The following is a 21609-nucleotide window of genomic DNA, read 5'->3' as shown; positions in this document are numbered from 1 at the left end:
ATAGAAAGTGCATTTGTATTGTGGACTGCAGCTGACTCAGATATAGTTTGCAACTGAAAAGAATGCCCCAGCATTGCCTTATATCGCTCTGTTTTGCTTTTTCCTTTGCGCTAAGAACAAAAATTGGCCGACCGGCATAGCCACTTCCCTGGGCTCCAATAAGGCTGACTAGAGGTGGGGGAATCTGTTATGTGGCTGAACCCCTTCTTGCTGCTGATAACCATGTCTCCAAGTAGAGGGGCAGCCCTTGCAGCCATGCCAGTATGGAGCAGCATGACCATGGTGCTGGGTTGATTCAGCACCTCTTCAAGAGTTGCTCTTCACCCTGCTTTTCCTAGCCTACTTTTTCGTTTTGCTTATCTGCCTTAGAAGTGCTGCAAAATAAGGTTTTCCCTTTTGTTGCCTGACCAAGCACACTGCTATGACAGGGGAGCACCAGTATGTACAAGGCAGCAGCAAAGAGAGGCAGAAGAGGAGGAACATTTTTCATGATTAATGAGCCATAGGAGAAGCTTGACTGAACCAAAACTGCACACTCCTTTATCTCCCTCCTCCAGCAGCAGGCCTCCACTTTCATGCTTGGTTTGGCATTTGCTTGAGTGAACAGTATAGCAGATTAAAGTAGTTTACCTAGAAGAATGTTCATCTGTTTTACAGGATTTTTCTTTCCCTGACAGATTAGCAAGGGTCATCAACTAATCACAGGTTGAGATAGGAGATGCTGACTGACTTAAAGTGAGGGGCCAGCTCTAGGTTACCTGTGGGCATGAAAACACAGGTAGAGCCAGACAAAGGAGTTGTCTGTCTCAAACTGGTCTCTCCAGTACCCAAAGCACCAAGGGGAACAGACAAAGCAGATTTTTGTTGAAAATAGCACATTACACCAGGAGGGAAGCTTGTTTAAAGGAACATAATTTGAAATGCAAAGATTCTGTCTTTCTGTGTCAGGAATGCATCTACAGGTCTGTCTAGATGGGGAGACATACATTTAGATTTAAGCTCAGTGTAACCAGATTAAGTGCAACTCTTCTGTTTCTTCAAGTGTCTTTTGTTTATATGGGTAGCTACTGAGTACTATGGAAGGTATTCTGCATGCAGCCTTCACTTGGCATGAATTTAGGCAGATTCTACAGTAACCGATCAAACATTCAAAATCAAGGTGAACTATATACTGTGGGCCTTAAGCAGTGCTCATTTCCTTACAGAACATTCTCTATACATGTGTAACAGAGCAGGTCTTACAGCAGCTGAATGAGTAAGGTTGAGAGCTGTTATCATAAGCATCATCAACAGAAGAGGATGTTCCAGCAATCAGAGGTAACCAAAAGAGCAGTCAAGCATGCAGTACAGATAGGAAAGCGTGCTTGACCATGGAGGACCCACATTACAACCACCACTAGAAGGAAAACAAAGAATACACAAGAATAGATGGGATAACACAAGACCTCCCAAGTCCTTTTTCTCAACACTACAACAACTATTCAGAACAGATAGGAAGTGTGATGAAATCTAAAAAGTCTTCATGCAAAATAACTTATTAAAATACCTTAATTGGAGCTGCAGTGCCCAGATCTTCCATCAGAGCAAGGATGATGGACCTGCTATGGGCCACAGACTGCAGTCAGATCTCTGTACACTGGTTATGTGTACAACACACTCATTCATTGCAAATAGTGGAAGACACGTGCACACCTTCCATTGTATGGCTGGATGGGCATTAACTTGCTGATTAAATCCATGACCAAAGGCAAACACATACATGCATCTAGTTGTCTAAACAGTTTCTCCTCACCCTTTAAATACTTTGACAAATGGTCACCAAGGCCAATAAGTGGAAGGCTGCTTACCCTCATCTAAAGGCAGGTGAAGGATTCCTTGTTTCAGTCTCAAACAGCATTCCAGTAACAGAAACAATACATCTTTAAGTTATGAAGTAAAAAAAGCATTCCAAAAGCACTAACTTATCTAACTCTGTAACTAAGAATGATCACAGACAGAAAATGAATTGAAAAAATAATGCACTTGCAAAAATAAAAAAATTCTTCTTAATTTTTTATGTTTGGATAGATAAAACTCAGTAACTAAGCACTAAGAAAGAAAAGTCTCTAATTCCAAGAAGACAAGGCCAGAGGTGGTGCACTCAATTCATTCTTCCTTAAACGAAGGGAAGGCAGGAAGAAGTGAAGAACAAGATCTTTATTAAGACTTGCAGGTTTTACTAGCAATCTGTTGAGAATATATCTCAGAGGTGATCCACTAAGAAGTGCTTTCAGTTCAGGCTGCCTTACCCTCAGCACCAAAATCACTGAAGACTCAAAGTTTAATTCACATAAGTATGCAATGCAATACATGTTGGAAAAGCACGAGGTTAAAGTTGTTGATAATTTTCTATATGTTGCTATAACTTAATCCTTGTTCCTGCCAGTCCTTCCACTGAAGTGCATTGCTTAAGAGCTATAAACAGTTTGGCACACATGTTTTGCCAGAGAACTACCCACCATCAAATAATTGCATTACAATTGCAACTGTAGGAACAGGATTTATAACCTTCACCTGACTGTGAGTAAAAGCTGTGCCACATAGCAGAAAAACATAATCCCATAGAGCTGACCCTTCTTCAGCAATAATTAGAGCAAAAATAACAAAGTGTACAGATTTTCAAAGAAAATTTTCAGATCAATGAGATCAAAAAGAAAATCAAATCAGTAAGCAGCACAGATTCAGTCCTCAGCAGGACACTGCAAAACATTCAATGGTCTGCTGAGGGTTCTCTGTGATGAAGCAGCTTTGTGGCTGACTGATGAAAACTATAGGGGAAAGAAAAGCTAATTTGAACAAACTGTGATTATAATAGCAAGAATGATCACAGAGAGCCTGCCATCAGCCCTCTGTGAGAAAGACAGAGTGCTAGAGAATCACTCTTCATCAGCTTGCTAATGTTCTCAGTAATTCCTTCCGTATTTCATGGTTCATGGAAAGGCCAAACATTCCATTTGTGGCAAATAACCGCCTCACTATGCTGGCTGGAGAGACAGGGTTTTTACTTATCAGCTAATGGCAGTTTTTCATCTGATGTCGGGAGAAAAATTAAGAGCAAGAAGAACTCTTACTCAACCTTTGTCATGTATTCCAGCAGCCAGAGTGATCAGGTAAAGCTATAAAATACTAATCGCCATTTAATTATACTTCATCTTACACTCCGTAGTTTCAGTTGGATGCAAAAAAGTATTCTTAAGAAAATACATGATACTACTTTTGATGTTTTAAGCATCAAAAGTTTCCTTGTTACCTCAACTTCTGAACTTGCTACAGTGGGTACCAAAGAAAGTTCAATTAAAAAAGTAATATGAAAAGTTACATCCTACTGTAAAATGTCACACTATTTTGTCACCAGAGAAGACACTTGTGAAGACGAAAGCCATAGAATGTTTAGAATGCTAGTTTATATAGCCAACATCCTTTTCTAGTGTCCAACATACTAACAAAAACCAAACCAAATCAACCAAAAAAGTGGTAGCATGTTCCTTGCAAAAGTAATTATATTGACTGGCAGATGAAGTTATCTTTTAATTTTCACAGCTTCCACTCAAACCAGCCAACAGTTTAATTGCACAGGCTCAGCAAGTCACCATATAAAAAGTGTCTGAACTTTCATGCAGAAGCAGTCTTACTGCAGAATATCAGCAAATTAGATTCATCAGGCTTTTATTTTAGAGATTTTTCAAACCTGGAAATCCACGTACTCAGAGACTTCCAAGTTTCAAATATTCTTTATAAGAAGAGATTTTGAAAACTGAGCATTTACTCCAGAATTTATATCATGGTACTAATCCACAGTAATCTTTACATTCAACACATGATAGATATTCTCACAGTAGGCACTGTGGTTCAAATTAGAAGACAGCTTCATGGCCCTAGTAGTATGATAACATATCCAGGGCAGCATGCAGCCCCTCACTGGCATCATCTACATGTGCATCAAAAACTACCTGCATTTTGAATCATGCAATATACAGCTTGCTTTTAAGATTTCACTCAGACCAAGGCAGCTACAAAAAATAACTCTTCTCTCCCCCCCCCCCCCCCCCCCTTCCTTTCTTCTTCACAGCAACAAATCTTCAATTAAGTGTGTCACTCTGGTCTCCAAAGGTAAAGCAGATTCTCAAGAAACTTGGACTATGTTTGAAATTAATATCTGAACCTCATAGGATCAGATTTCATTTATGAATGTCTGGAGGAGAGGAGATACTAAGGTTTCCCTGGAAGGAATGAACCTTTGTTACATTTGTAAAGAGAGCTCCCAGTACAACTTATCCTGTGGATGATGGCTACTCACTGTAATGCAATATATTTTGAACTTAAAAAAAAAAAAAAAAAGAAGAATGGAAGGAGGCAATCTTTGTTTCTGAGTTAAAAAGTTCAGACATGAAAAGATAGATAAGACTAGCCCAAAAGAAAGAAATCAAGCACTTTTACGAGCAGAGACTGATCAGTTTCAAGGCTTCTACTTTATTCTATTTTCTATTTCCATTTAGATGATTACACAAAGGACAGAAGAGAATATATATGCTTTGTTTAGAGAGTTATAGCTCATGTCCTACTGCAGCAAAACAGAGCAATAGAGAAACAGGAACCAACAGTGATTTCTCACACCACACTTTAACATACACAGTCTAAAAAATGACCTGATTGCAAGTACTCTTTATAAATGCAACGTCCAGCTAGACATTAGATCTCTTTATTCAAATGGTAACCCGTTTAACCTTACTGCTAATGAATCCCCTTGAATTAAGAACATCTACAACAAGAGAAAACTGTTGAGAATTACTATTTATAGGATATGAAACTGCTTTCTTAAAGCAAACACAATTTAGCTAAGGCTTCCACATGTTTTTACAAGATTGAGCTGATTTTTTTTTCCCTATTTGCTAGGGAACTAGGACAGGAAGGCTTTGTTTCAATACAGATTTTTGAAGTGTTTATTTATTTATTTAAATATTTATTATTTTAAATTATTATTATTTTAAAGTTTCTTAAAACACAGAAAAGTCTTTCTTCACCTGCTACACTCAGCCTTCCAGCTGATGTCTATTGTTCTCTCACTATCCTTTCTCTTGTCCATTTTCACCACAAGGGATTTGATCTACATTTTCAGCCTATATACAATATACTGACTCATCCCTTTGATGTTACTGTATATAGCACTGTTCTTTGCTGTTTATTTATCTATTTTAGAGACGACCTTATAAGCTGCAAGACTAAACAAAAGTACAAAAAGATCATATACATCTAATATCAACAGAAAGTTGACAAACATCATATTTGCTTTTCTGCCTGCCCATAGAGCACATTTCTTCAGTTTGTCTAGGAAAAACACAATGCTCCTCTAAACAAAAACACAGAATAAAGAAACTCTTACAGCCAATAACACTGCTTTTCAAATCCTTCTTGCAATCTGCTTTGCTTCTCATACCAGCCTAGTAGCAGTTCCAGTTGACAACTTTGCAACCAGCAAATACTGAACTTTGGTCTCTGCTCAGTTTGTGTAGCCTCTTTTAAGCTAATAGTTCTTCAATATTTCAGGCAAGATTATCTCCTTTGTGTGCTTCATCTACCTCTCACTCTTCTTTGGGAGCCATCATGGATCAATTTAAAGTCAATGAGGGCATCAGGCCCAGTCAGCATGGGTTTATCAATGGAAGATCCTGTTGACAAACCTGATTTTGTTCTATGACAAGGCGACTCACTTAGTGGATAAAGGTAAGGCTGTCGATGTGGTCTACCTGGACATCGGTCAAGCCTTTGACAGTTTCCCGCACAACAACTTTGCCCATTATTTGGATGGGTGTATGCTCTGATGGGTGAAACATTGGCTGGATGGTCATGCCCAAAGAGTTGTGGTCAATGGAGTTAAATCCAGTTGGCAGCTGGTCACAAGTGGTCCCCCAGGGCTGGATACTGAGGCTACTTCTATTTAACATCTTTATGAATGATCTTGGAGGGGATTGAGTGCACCCTCACTAAGTCTGCAGACGTCACCAAGTTAGGAGGGAGTGTTGATCTGCCAGAAGGGAGAAAGGCACTACAGAAGGACCTGGATAGACTGGATTAATGGGCCAAGGTTAACAGTATGAGTTCCAATAGGACCAAGTGTTGGGTCCTGCACTTTGGTCACAACAACCCCAGGCAACCCTACAGACTCGAGGAGGAGTAGCTGGAAAACAGCCTGATGGAAAGGGACCTTCGTGTACTGATGGACAGTTGGCTGAATATGAGCCTGCAGCGTGCCCAGATGGCCAAGAAGGCCAACGACATCCTAGCTTGTATCAGGAATGTTGTGGTGAGCAGAACTAGGGAAGTAATCCTGCCCCTGTACTCGGCCCTGGTGAAGCCTCACCTTGACTACTGTGTTCAGTTTTGGGCACTTCAGTACAAAAAGGACACTGAGTTGCTGGAGCAGGTCCAAAGAAGGGGGACAAGGCTTGTGAAGGGCTTGGAGAATATGCCCCACAAGGAGCAACTAAAGGAGCCAGGGCTGTTTAGTCTGGGGAAGAGGAGGCTGAGGGGAGACCTTACTGCCCTCTTCCAATACCTGAAAAGTTGGTGCAGCAGCAGTGGGGTTGGTCTCTTCTCACTGGTGACAGGTCAAGGGGGGAAATGGCCTCAAATTGCACCAAGGAAGATTTAATTTGGATATCAGGGAAAACTTCTTTACAGAAAGGGTTGTTAAGCACTGGAATAGGCTCCCCACAGGAGATGATTGAGTCACATCCCTGGTTGTGTTTAAAAACTGTTTGGATGTGGTGCTCAGGGACACAATTTAGTAGAGGATTGTTAGACTAGTATAGTTAGGTTGTAATTGTACTTGATGATTTTTGAGGTCTTTTCCAATCTGAGCAATTCTACGATTCTCTGATTCTCAGATAAACTATCAAAGTCTCTGCTCCCAAATACCCAAATGTAAGAACTTCCATCACCATCCTCTCTCCAAGCTCCCCACATCTTCAACATCTGCGTTCACAGGAAAATCTCTTCCAATCAACAACCTAGGGTGTAGCCTGTGTTTTTCAATTGGCTGTTACTCTAAGTCTTCTAAGTTTTCTGCTTTACAAAACCCACAGCAGTCTTTCAGAGTTGATGCATCCTTTGAGGATGTAAGAAAGGTCTCTCTTCTACACCCCAACCTGCTTTGTGCCCCTCTTTTCTTGCTCTGTTCTCATGATGCAGCTCCCCCAGGAAGAAAAGAGTGGGGTCTGTTCAGAGCTCTGTGGTGGCGATTAATAAATCAGCTCTATTGTACCTGTAACAAGAGGATCTCAATTCTCTATTAGGCTTCTTGGGCACTGCTATAACACAAAAAGGAAAAGGTCAGTACTAAGAACTTCAAAAAGACCAATTGGCTGTGTCATATTGGCTTAAGATTTTATCCAAGGTTGATTAAAGAGCTTTCACTTACTCCCCTTCGCACGCCTACATATTTGTGCTAACTTCCCTTGTCCCTGCACCCAAACAAGATTCAGAAGAATAAATAGTCAAGGCTGACAACGTAATCAAAAAAACAATCTATGGAGAGAAGGAAAAAGTTATTGCCAGACACAGGAAAAATAAGAAACATGTTAGGAGAAAAAAGTTACCTTTTAAAAAACCAAACTTGTACAGCAAGGTTTTCTAATGTATAAATGCTTGATTGCTATGTATTCAACTGTTTGCTTAGTATGATGCATTTTCAGGTATATTGAGTACAACAGGTAAGTAAGGTGATTAATGAGAAGTTTCTTTTGCTTGATTGGTTCAACACACAAGCAAACTCCAGAGCATTGCCAGTACTGTAGAAGACAAGTTTAATAGAACAGCTACTAAAAAATTGTGCCTTACAATACTGAATTACTGGGCAATTGTGCTGCTTTTATTTCTTTTCTTAATAAATATACTGCAGTAGATAGTTTTTAAAAATTTTGTATAAATCAATGTTTGAGACATTTATGTTCAGCTCTGCAAGAAAAGTAGGGAATTCTGATGTCTTGAATGAGAGACAGACACCTGGACATGAACCCACAGTGCTATCCTTACTGACACAACATACAGTTGTTGCACCTCTGCTACTGAATCTCAAAATAAAATTAAATTATATTAGTAGGTTCAGTAGCTGACAATCAGAGAAACAAAACCAACAAGAATCCCAACACTCATTAAAGAATAGCTACAAATTTGTCAGAAGCTGTGCAGTGATTTTCTAGTTTAGAAAGTCCCGTTCTTAACACAAATAGCTCACAATGGCCCAGTTAAAATCTTAGCAAACCAACTGAATATTTGAAGAGCAAAATGACTCACCCTATACACAGTGTGAATACTGTGAAGGAGGGAAGGGAAGCATGAAGAACATTCTATCTAACATGAGACGCAGAAAAGATGCTTCCTTTAATATTAGTGGAAGGAAGTAGAAGCACTGTTTCATAAGTTATCTACCAGGGAAAACACTCTGGCAAGGATTATTATGGAAGATCACACTGTAAATTCAATTAACCCATGGCTGTTGACAAAGTATCACATGTATTCCTATACAGAAAAGGGGAAACAGTCTACTCTCATTTCTTAGATGTAATCTCCACTTAGATTCAAGACTATTTTCTATCCTACACAGTGCAACCTGACTTCCACTGGTCCCCAGACACTTGAAATATGTAAAGAATCAATGAATATAGAAGACAGCTGTTCTCACTACAGCAGAACTAATGTCATGCTTGCATAAAGTCTTTAATTACATAATTTTTCATTCACAATTTAAAGAGTACATGCAAGAAGGAGCCACAATTCAAGCTGTATAGAAAGCTAATGAAATGTATTAAGTGATAATTACTAAAGTAATAATGAAATAGCAAATATTGGACAAACAGTATTTCATAAAAAAGATGAGAGTTAAACCAGAGGTTCCCTCCACATGGAAGTAATTTTTTTGGACTAGCTGACATCTACAGCGCTGTACTAAATGTACAGCAGAGCTGACAGAAGACCCAGCAAATTTCCACAACTAACATTTTCCTCAAGTACTTAAAATACCAATTTTCAGTTTTAGACTTAAAATACATATAGCACCTAAGCAAAGAAGCTGAGCTGAAGACAAAGTATGGAGCGAAAACAATTCCATCTCAAAAGACAACATCAGCAAAGAAAAATACACAATGGTGTATATCTCTATGCTGTGCTCACACTGGAAAGAATAATTTTTTGGTGACATACTCAGTTTTAAGCCTTTCAGAAATCCAACATGACTGTACAAATTAGTTTACCTACATTCCCTTCAAAGAATACCAACTGGTTTGTAAGGCAAACTTTTCCTTTCGAAAACTGAAGCAGGCTCATTTTTATTCAGGTAACTCCTAATTACATTCTTGTACTTTTCTACTAGCTTACGTTGCACAGACATCAGATTAATGAGTCTGCAGTCTCCCTCAGTATTTCCTTAGAAAAGTAATTCCAGCATTGTATTACCCTATTTCCATCGCCAGCCCTGGTGCACAATGAAGCATGTAAGACACAGTTTAATTCCTACCTACAAGCAAGTCATGGATTAACTTTTGTATTGACTACTTTGTATTACCATACACCAAGTGAAGTCCGTTTGGTATCCCCTAAAAGAGTAACTGCTCTGTTACATAAACATTAGCCACGACAGATAAGATACCTGAGATGGAAAAAAAAAACAACTGAGTTCCACAGAAAAAGTAAGATACAAAGAAATTCATTGCTCAGTAGTTTGAACAAGATCTCCTTTTTGAGGCTAAAAGATTATTATTATTATTATTTTTTTTTTTTTAAAGAAAGGATAACGTGAATCTGTGTTGCTGATAGTTGAGATCTATTGAAGACCAGTAAAGAAATAGGACAAAGTTTAAAACCATGCCATATTTGGGAATGCACTTAATAGAGGCTTCTTTCAGCCTGGAGAAATGGCACAAAATAAACGTGCCAAACTCATTAAAAGAAAAACAGATTGATTCTAGTTATCGGGATTATACTGCTAACAAACTCTGCTCTTTAAAGTTACAAATGATAGGCAAGAGAAACTCCACTTCTAGCAAAACGCCTGTCTGACTAGAACACCTGTACAGAATTACTTCTAAAAAAAAAATGAGGATTGCACAATTAAAAGCATATTCTAACCTCTGGATGAAAATTGGCATGGAAGCTAGTGAGATATGTAAGCTATTACACTACATGATCATACTATCCATTTTGAAACTCCATAAATCATAAAACAGTTGTTTCATAATGAAGGTGAGCTTTTATTTTGGATTGCTTAAGGTACCTGTTCCAGTTTTTCCAAAACCTAGACTACATAGACAGAACCTACTGTAAGGGCTCCAAAGTCCTCTTCAGCTTCTGCCACCAAATACAAATGTCACCATTTAACTTCCCTTATTTGCCATTCAGGTAGTTATTCAGGTTGTTACAAAAATCATTCCACTGTTTATTACCTAAGATATGCAAAACTAAGCTATTAATCCAGAATACTGATACATTTCATGAAAAGAAAGACAATACTTCTTTATTGCTTAGGATAAAGAAAACTGCTACCTGGAAGTACCACTTCCCTCATCTCCACAGAGACCAAAGGATCCTAGCCAACTAGCTCAGACTAAATTAAATTCTAAGCAGCTATCACTAGAGTAGAAGTCGTCTCGTTCATGCGATTTTCTACCAGTTAGATGTCAGGAGAGCACTGATGCCAGTACTTCCTACTACTGTTAACGATTTGAGGATTCCTACAAATGGAGTTGGAAAATACAGGGTGAGAGCTGTACATACATTCCAAGTTCTTTATTTTCAAACCTCTGGGTTACTCAGTACACTGTATTGTCTCAAAACCTTCTACTGCAAATGGAGTAAGTGATACAATGAATGTTCATCGAGATAGAGAAAACTGCAATGGCACGCAGTTGAAAAGTCTTGAATGTCAGCAGTTGTTCCATGGACATCTGAAAAGAGACTGCAGCACAAGTCAACCCCTACTGATGTTTCTCAATTGTGTAAATCATAGACTACATCAATACATCAATAAATTAATTAGTCTTAAAAAAAAAAAAAAAAATCCAGGCTGGGGTACAATTTAAGGCTAGGAATCATTTCTAATAAGCAGTCTGGATGCAGCCACCCAAGCACTGCAGAGTAAGAGGGTTGTATAAGTATTGACATAGGTTGTTGAAAGTCAGCTGTTCTTAGTGCCAGAAAACACTCATCAATCCATTAAGTTTATTAGTATATAGGAAGCCAGTTCAAGCAGGGTCTGGCTACATGCAAGAAAAGCTTAGAAAGATAAGTAATAAAGTCTGATGTTTACAGTATTTGATAGGTGGGAGAGAGCACATCAAATCTTTTAACACAGCAAGAGAGATGAAATCAGATCTTCTCACTGTGTAGGTGAATGCTTCTTATCCTGAGCTGACTGGAAAAAGTGCAAAAGGAACAAGAGAAACACTGCCTCCTTGCATGTCTTGTAATACCTCAGAGAGGCAGCATGAAAGCAGAGGGAGTGTCTGCATCCTATGTATTTTCAACTTCGTGCATCCCACTTCAACACTGCCTACTTTCTAATTCTAGTATCTTAGTATGTAGATTTATAATGCATCTTTTTCTGCCTCTCTTTGAATTTAACAATAGAAATGTAGCTCAGGACTGTGAGTTCCATGGGATAGTAAAGAACCTGAAAGATAAATACTTAAACATTTCAATATTTTAATGTCCATATCATGTTACAAAACTATTCAGTACAGGATGAAACATTAAAATACACACTATGTTCCTTATTTGTAATTCTTCCTCACTAGCAACATCACTGAAGATGATGCTCGCTCTTGCAAATGGAAACATCAAATTACATGGGGGAAAAAATGGAAATTTTTTTTAAACAACAAAGGCAGCTAAAGGTAAGGAAGCAAAGTCAGGCACCTTGAGGCGACAGAACAATTTAAATTAGCACTGATGACTGTCAGCTTCTCTTAGTCAGACAAGGAGACCAGTGGGATAAAGAAAAGCTGAAAAGAGTGATTTGTTTATTGTTTTTTCAGCTATCTGGAATGAGACACAAAGGGAAAGCTAGAATATTGTCCTGCTACTTCGGAAAGTAAGGCATTGCTCCTACTACTTATGAATTGTTAACAAAAAAGGCTTACTTATTTAATTGTTCCATTTCTTGCTGATTCTCATGGGACAGCCTGGTTCGCTCGTTTCAGTCTCTTACACAGAAAAGCTGCAAATTTAATTTATTTGTATTGTCCAAATATCCAATGAAAAACAAGATGGGCATGTAATTGAGCATAAACAGGAAAAGTAGTTTAAAATTTAAGGAAGTAAAAAGGCTTTTACAGCTTTGCTTTTTTTTTTTTTTTTTTTTTTTTTTTTTTCCAACTGGATATGTTTATCCTGTTGTATTCTTCTTTTCAAACCAGCCAGAAACTAATGAATTCAATTTGAAATGAAAAAGGAAATATGTTTCTTGTTATGATAGCACTTCAAATGTAAATAAAAGTAAAAAGGGAAGACTACACATTGATTCCATCTGCTGAGGAAAGAAATATCTTAACTTCTGTAAGCCTGCTATAGGCTATATTGTGTTGGACCATAATTCCCACAGTAGCTGACTCATTTCTGAATTCAGTCATCTTCTGAGTTCCCTCAGGCAAATATTTGATGAGTGTTTTTCATTTCTATACATGAAATACACTGCTTCATCATTTTCTTTTCTTACTTCATTTCTTTTCCCAAGATGGATTTTTTTAGATGGATTTTCCTACCCCTACTTTCCTGGGAATGTAAGCCAAACAATGTAAGAACTGAATACTGAATTGTTGGAAAGACAATGATTTTTCATTTTTTATCTTTCAGACTAAAGAAAATAAAAAAAAACACTTTACTCTGATCTTTCTTAATAGATAAGTAAAAATGTTTTTTGTTTTCTTCCCCCTAAATTGTACATTTCTAGCTCCCAGTTTTCAGTTGCGAAGTCAGACTACTTGTATGTGTCTTTCCACAGCAAGCTACTATAAAATGGAATGAAATTTTAATTGGAGCAACCCAAGCACCTCCTATTTTTAATTTAATGCTATTTCATCTCTTTTTAAATGTGACTAAATTAGAGTTTAGTTGTTAAAGCACTACATCCTTACAACAAGTAAAAGGCACCTACGTCAGATGTGCTATCTGCTAGGTCCTAGGCTGTCCCAGTTTTGGCTGGGAGAGAGTTAATACCTATCTTATCCTAACATTTGCTTTCATTTTCTCAGTATCCCTCATTCCCTCTTTGCCAATCAGTACAATTTCTGAAATAATGAATACTCATTTAAGAGCTCTGCAAATAGTTCTCTATGAAATCTTTTTGTGAACAGCTGCATTTTAATTGGCTTATTTTCTCTCTCACCTCCACTTAACGCTTTTTTCAAATGCCATGGAGAAATGTTTCTCTCAATTTTTTGGAAGTGGTCTTTGTTTTGTAGTCTTTTCTGCTTCTTCCCTTGCCTTTAATCTTAAGGAGTATGAGAACTAACAGCTTCACTGCCACGGGTACCTTTGCAAGCAGCACAGAGATCTAGGCCTGTAATTATCCTAAAGAATTGCAATTAATACAGACACTTTCTGTTTAATAGTTGCAGGAAGAGCACAGAAATCCAGCTAATGATCTGAAACATATCAGCTCTGTCCATCACCTCCTCTTAGACACGAAGGGTCTGGAAACAACTCTCCCATTACTTCTAACAGAATTCAGTTGTGACTTCATGTCTGCAGTACAGCATAATGTAAGAAAGTTCATCACCCACCCCAGCCACACTGGAATTCAATAATGAAGCTAGCTGTAGGATTAGCTTAATGAAAAAATGAATTAAAATCATTTAAATCTCTGAAGAGATTTAAAACAACTATACTTTGTTATTATTATACATTCAACCTATGTGTTATCCAGCCCAAGAAAAATGGAATTCCAAATTTGAAAGCAACTACTACAAGCCTGCATTTGTCCACCCTGTACATCCTTTAAACCATATACCAACACAGTACCTAGTCCTCTTTTACAATGATATTTCAATACAGACATTGCAGTTGCATAGCACACTATTAATTGATTTATGACTTAGTTATGTCTAGGAACAGACAAAATAAGTTCCTTAAGGAACTCTCTAGAAACCAATCCATTTGTTACTGCTCCTTTTATTTCATAGTTCAGTTTTAAAACTGATCCATTTTGCGTCACAGTAAATACCAGTAATGACAAAACCTTGCTAAAAAAAAAACCCACCAACAAGCCAAACCAACAAGCCCTCTCCAGTAAGTACACAAGTTCTATACAAAATTAGTCTATACCGTAAGTCCATCAAGCTTATACAGTAACTCAATCATGAGATCAATCATTCTCTTTAAAAGAACAGGAGTCATCCCAACTTTCCCAACTCTTTCAGTTCCTTTCCTCTCATTATTTGTCATTATTTTATGCTAGTGAAAGAATGTTTAATCTAAGTCAGATATTCTGAAATCTGATGTAGGTATTTCTATGAAGTCATCTGCTGACATTTTAACTCAACTGTACTAGGACTCAGCATAAGCAGGATGCCATCAAATTATTCAAAGAATTCAGAGAAGAGAGCTGTTATTCACATCACAAATGACAGATAAACTTTTATTGATTTTTGTATCTCAAATAATCCACAGGGGAGAGAACCCTGTGGCCACAGTTTGGGGGATGGTGTTAACCAAAATCATTCAAGTGGTCAAGAGACCACTTGGACAGTTACATCTGGGAGTGAAGAGACCTCTAGCATACAGAGATGAGTTGGCATGCACCTCTTGGCTTCAATGTAAGGGCATAAAAGGCCGTGTCCAACCTGCTCGTGTACAGACATAGCCTGAGTTACCCAGGCAGCCTACCCCATACCGAAGGTGAAGCAGTGGGAAGCCAGAACACACGCTTCTGTCATTCAGAAGATGTGAAGGGTTCAAGACTTAAGGGTGGTACTGAGAACAATGCAAATAAAACACGTAGTCACATTAAGTCTCTGTTTCAACAAGAGTGAACGGTAGTAGAGGGTATATTGACTCAGATGATTGCAAAGGGGTGCCAAAATATCTGAGACCTGTCTACTTTTCAGGAAACACAATGCAAAAGTTACAGTAACACCTTGATAAAAGATATCTTAATTATTAGCATAATTATCTAGATAATCTGTTAATTGCATTTAGAAGCATTATTAGAATCATTAATGCCCAGCTGTCCTGGGAGCTGGATTCTTTTGTCTGTCTGTTTTGGAGATCACTGCTAATTAAGAGGTACACTATGAAAACTTGCCACACTATTTTTTGAAGAGGCCATTTAAATTTTCTTCTGTTCCCTCTCATTAGGAGAATCCTACTGCACTGTTTTTCAGCTTATATTTTCACCTCATGTAAAACAAGAATGAAATCACTCTGCAATTAGACAAGGTTAAGCTACAATAATGAATGTTCAAAACACTCTGGAAGAGCAGATAATTTGAGTCCACCTTTGGAAGACACTATAATTATTGCTTTGTTCACTGTGTCAGTGCATGAGACTACCACATAAGGTATAAAATAAAGAATTCTAAAATAAAGAATTCTAAGGTTTATGAGAAGGAAAAAATTCTCATTTCATTGAGAGAACAGTATTGGCAACAGATGCATTATTGCTAAGAGAAATTTCTTTGTACAATCTTCCCTGAATAGAACAAATTGGTTCTTCTTTTTGGGTAAGGTTACACCGTTTTCAAGAAACTGATTCTACTTCTTCTGACTCATTCAAGGATTCAAGAGATCCTGAGGCTGCAGAATCACTGGAGACTAACATAGAAATTACTCTCAACAATGCAAAAAGAAAGTCAATAATTAAAAGATCTATTTACACATTTACCAAAAAAAAGCTTTCTTTTTAATATAGTAGATAAGGACACACCAAACCTAGGTTTTGATGCAACTCTCACTCTCTCTCAGAAGATACGCTTCACTGTCTTTGGAGTAAAGTAATGGCCTATAAATGTAATTTAATTTCACAGACATTCCCACAGTTTTCCTACAAACCTGGCAGTTTTGGCTTTCGGTACTGAGGTCACAACACTGAACTATGTGACTTCTACACAACCATTTGTAAGTAAGCGGGCCAAACAAATGTCCATTTATCACTGCAATCACTGTCTCAAGGAAATAGTGAAAGAATTATAATCAGCTCCACAAGGCCCTCAGTACATCGTAGGGAAAAGAAATCCAATCTTCAGTGGTCATATTTCTTGAGTAGGAGAACACCTTTTTAAAGAAAACTATTTAAACAACTAAGAAATTTGATTGCTTCTTGTCAAAGGAAAAGATTGCACCGCTAGCAATCAAAAAATCAAGAAAGGTAGATTAAGTTAGTTAACATGACATTTTGAAATAGGCTTTTTGGGTAATAAATCACAGATCAGAATCAGTTCTCTGCATTTTTGTGCAATTCTGTCTAAAGTGACATTAATTCACAACTTCATGTGTGGGCATTTCAACTGCAGTGGCACTCTGACTATGAGAAAGAGCATTTTAAAAAACAAATTCATGATGATATAGAGGAAATGATATTTACAAAGATATGCTATGGAGCAACTTTAAAAAACAACCATTTGAAGTGTGTCATGATTAGCAGTTGCTTTTTCTTCTCCCACTCCTTCCAAAACGAAAAACAAACAAACAAACCAGGGAAGGCATATGTTCTGAAAAAGATTCACTGCTTTTTCTGTTCAATGCTCTTCAAGTAAGTTTAAAGAACTGTAAAACTTGAAAAACTTAAAATCCTTTAAAGAACGACTGCATTACTGGATAACTTGTATTAGGGAAGAAAAACAAAAGTCTGAAAAACCGATTATTTATTTCAAGTACCATCCAGGACACTGGAAAAATACTGTCCTGCTTTTTTTCCTTTTATTCCTATTTATATACATATATAAATATTTTTTTGAAAGAAAGATGATATTCTGAATTCTACCACAGATTTTTGAGTAAACAGGTCATTGTAAACAAGTATAAAGGCTCAGACTAAACAGTCAATAATTCTGAGGAAAGAAAATGGTAAGAAATCCCTAAGACTTAACCAAAAGTACGAATTCTTCCCATTATAAATAAAACATTCTAAAAGCTAAAAGACAGAAGAATAACATAACATGCTTTAAAAAGCACAGATACTCCAGACTTAACTGCCTTGAGCCTTCATGACTGGTAGCATGATTCACTACTTACACACACACTAACTCATAACATATAGACAACATAAGGAAGGCCAGTATTTTTATATCCTTTGGTTTTGTAAGAATGTGCTTCCATTGTACATAATTCTCTCCACCTTCACTCATCTGAACATCCCTTGGAATATTACTGAACAGTCTCTCCTAATTTGTACTTAAGTGCAGGTCTTAAATCAAGAAACAGAATTGTTATTAAACTCAATTTCAGGCACATTCTAGACCTGCTCATTTATTATCTAAATCACCTTAATGAAATCTGGTATTAGTTTCTCCGAACTTCACAAATAATTACTTCTACATTTGCTGACCCAGAAAATCGCAAACTGAGCTGAAATTACACTTCTTGTGGTCCAAGTCGCTAGTCAGAAAACTAAGCTTACACATTTAATGCTTGCTCAAATTTACCATTTCTGGCCAAAGACTAGAGGACCAGTGATTCATGGTACTTACATGTGAATGGAGAATCATCTCTAGGAAATATCTCATGTCTATTGTTAAATCTGTGCTTACTAACATGAAGGCAGAAAGACACGCGTAAAGATAAGTCTTCATACTGAAAATGCATTTGGCAACTTAGATAACAAAGGTACATGAGGTTATAAAACAGAATTTGTGCAAGCAAACTGTTATACCTACATCTTTCCTTTTATGAAGGGAAATAGAGAATTTAGAGAGGCAAAAGAATTTCCACCCACAAACAAACAAGAAGGCAAGTCAAAACACTGGTCTGAAGGAAATATTTTTTGTAAAGCAGCATTTCCAAGCCTGGAAAAGGTTAAACTACACTTTTACCTAATACCAGACAGTATAAAATAGAAGCTTCATTATCTCATCCATGGTCTGTCAAGGCTTCATGCTAGTTTTCTTATCGAGGTTGTTCAACGTATCTACAAATGGGAGAGTAAATACGGCAGGAGAGCAACTCTTTTTAATTCAATCTGCCTCTAGCTGGAAAGTGTCATCTTGAATGACAATCCAATTTATCATTTACAAAAATGCATCACTATACTAAAACAGTTTATCTATGCAGTATAATGTCTGTAATAGATTTTCACAGACAGTATCTGTAATGATTATCATTAGACCTGCCATTTCCTACATTCAAGTGGGCATTAAGTAACTTAGCAGTTTTGTTTAATACAACTTGTCTAAGACAAGTTTAAAAGTAATTAAGAAATATCATTTATAAAAGTGCAGAACAACATGAACACAGTAAATATCAATATTCTCCATAGGAAGGAGTTTTGAAGTGTGAACTATCATCTTTAACACTTAACTCACCAGAATTCAATCTACTGTACTAAGACTTGTTCAACTAATTAAGGGAAGACCACGCAACCAGTAAGTACAATAAAGGCACTGACAGAGAGAAACAAAAATACATTCCCCTCTCCCTCACCACTACAGAGCTGCTACCAGTTCTAATCACTCTCATAAGCCTTGAATATTCTGTTTACAGGCAAGAGAACAAGTTGCTTAAATTCAATATTCAGTGAGGAGCTGCTGCAGTATTCATTATCACTGAAGTTTTTTGAAAATAGAAGCAACAAAGAGTCAAAGAACTAAGTTGTTGTGTACAGAGCAAAGCATATATTTAGGAAGAGATTTCACCAATGCCAGTATTCTGGCAACACAAAAGCCACTGATCATTAAAATGGTCATATTATGGTGAATCAAAGTACCAAGCGTTTTGCCCATAGTATTGAGGCTAGCATGGCAAATACACAAAAGACAGAAGGTAATCCAACTAGAAGACAAACAGGCAACAGTTTATAAATGTTTATTTGAAATCTTACAGTAGAAGTATCTACTAAGAGTAACAACATTACAGAGCCAAGTTTTATTACTAATACATTAAAGGGCTTATTTTCATTTCACTATACAGTGAAAATGTTACATAGAAGCTGGAGAATCAGGTTGCTTTGTTGTTCTGTTTTTTTTTTGTTTTTTTTTTTAAAGGAGATTAATGATTGAAGAGAGACATGCACTTGTGAAATGTGAAAAAATTAAGCACTGGAAAATATTAGTGTAGGAGTAGGAAAAAATGGAACATACACTGCTAAGGGTGTCTGTATTATCCAATTTTCCCTCGGGACTTTTTAAACTACAAAACTACGAATGTTTTTTTCTAATGAAACACAACAAAGAAAACCAAGTTCTAGAAGTGTGTGTTTTCTCAGAATGAAATGAAAGAAAAATGAAGAAAAATCTACAAAGCAAGAAAACACATACCTGATATACCCTGAGACTCTGCCTGGAGATCACAGTACCACAGTCTGTTCACTGGATCACATCCTTCTCGAATGGACAGCAAGACATATCGACCATCATCAGATATCTATAAATTAAGAGGAAAAAAAAAATCCAAGTTGAAAAGGCAGTCCCTAAACTCAAGCAAAAAAATTAGTCAGTGCTACAATTAATTGAATGAACAGATGTGTATCACCAAGAATCCTCACTCACCACTTATACTGGCAAAGAACAGAAGTATAAAAATTTGATTAAAACCAAACAGCTGTATTTATTTATTCCCATCTTTGACTAAAAAAAGAAGCTTATTATTAAACATATTTGATCTAAAAGTCTGTGCATAAGCAAACATGCTAGTCAATTTTTTTTAATAGAAAAAGCCAGGCACTGCACTACTGTCATTTACAGCAGCACACACAAGAGAAGGATTTAACAAGATGATAAAAGTTAGCTTTGAATTTGTGGTTTGCCCAATTACAATGAACTTCCAAAGGTAGCTGCTAAAAGTCTCTCTCTCTCTCAAAGGTGCAAAGAGACTGGCTGCTCTCCTCCCAGTAACTGAAAAAATTGTTTTCATCATTTTCATAGGATTTACACATAAATCTAGTGCTGGTGCTGCTGCTAAATGAACATTACAACATACAAACACATTCTAAATTTTCAGATGAAGCTTTTTGTTCTGCCATTACAGAAACAAGATAGAATTTCTGTTGCATTGCCTACTACAAATTTCCAAAGTCGTGTCTGTTGGTACACAAAGTTATCATTTAAGCCTTTTTCTTCTGCTCAATTTTTGCAAACACAACTTGCTTCCTTGCAAAGCTTTTGAAAGTGCAAGTCCACGAAGGGAAGGCATAATATAACAGCAAGTCATCAATTTAAAGTTTTTCTTTCTTTACTAAGTTCTGAACTTATTCCAAAATTACCAGATTTACGTGTTTTATTAACATCTGATGTAGAAGACTGTTAACTGTCTACATTCTTATACAAAAATATCTAATGGAAATTTAAACCTTTAGTTACAAAACATGAAACTGAACTCTGAAAACTTTCCATTTGGCGCTAAACATCTTCCAAAGGTCCTTATTCATCTATTGCAATCCCTCCATAGGCTTATCTCAGTTAATATTCATAACATTAGTTGTGCAAGGTTTTCTTAGAATTAGTCAGCAAAATAAATTTCAGGAATATTAGCCTGTAGCTATGCAACAATTCAAGCAGACCCATAGTTTTGAAGGCACAAAGGAAAACTGTAGAATACAGCACTTAATCTCAGTACGTGGAAACTAACTAAAAAAAACAAAACCAACAAACAAGCATTTCCAAGTTACCTTTTTGATAAGCATTTTTACCAAGCAGGAATTATGCCACTAAAGAAAAGCCATACATCTGCAAGCTTACTAGATGAACAGGAAAGAACACCCAAGACTTCTACAGTAGGCAATACTGAGACATTTTGCCACCTCCTTTCCAGGTGGATTATGCTCAGGACTGGAAATCAAGACTAGGCGATCTCTTTTAGAAAAGCATCTTCTGCGTTTTTAGACAAAAATTCACTGAAAGTGTCAGTTTTAATTAAACTAAACCAATGCAATATGTTGGTTAAATAACTGCTCATACCTGTACGAGCTCAAGGTTTCTTCCTCTTCCTTACTAACTCAAGAGACACGCTACTGGCAAGTGGAATACACAAATATACATTGCAGTAGAAGTCAGTAGTAAGACACATACAAGTTTTTCAGTCATAGCCAGAACCCACACAGATTTGTTCTTTGATGCTATGAATTAAGAGCTAACTGAAAACTGCTCACTTCACACAAGACAGAAAACTTATTTGGCGTTTTCTCATGTGTTGTCATAGCAAGGGCAATTCAGAACCTCTCATGACAGCAAATTTGAGCACATCTAATCAGTTTCTCCTTCCATGTTCCCAGCTGAATGAGTGAAGAGTTGATAGCAGTTTATGTTTAATTTGAAGTAGGAACTCCCACAGCACATTCCTGGTGGGATGCCAATTATGTCTGCCTTTATCATTGAAACTGTTTTTACATCAGTGAGTTCTATAACCCAAAGGAATGTGACAAAAACAGGACGA

General features: G+C 37.0%; 1 protein-coding gene across 1 annotated transcript in view; it reads right to left on the bottom strand.

Moving 5' to 3' along the window:
- Window positions 1-21609, bottom strand: part of PREP (prolyl endopeptidase) — a gene marked incomplete at both ends in the record, with an annotated part of 93305 nt that overhangs the window by 47378 nt on the left and 24318 nt on the right. Inside the window, one exon of the mRNA XM_079549934.1 lies at window positions 19497-19602. Coding sequence (XP_079406060.1) covers window positions 19497-19602 — 106 coding nt within the window. The remainder of the gene's footprint in view (window positions 1-19496; window positions 19603-21609) is intronic.

Source organism: Tetrao urogallus (genome assembly GCF_951394365.1).
Source record: "Tetrao urogallus genome assembly, chromosome: 2".
Classification (NCBI taxonomy): Eukaryota; Metazoa; Chordata; class Aves; order Galliformes; family Phasianidae; genus Tetrao; species Tetrao urogallus.
The sequence above is the reverse complement of the archived record's forward strand: the minus strand, read 5'-3'. Positions and strand labels throughout refer to the sequence as shown.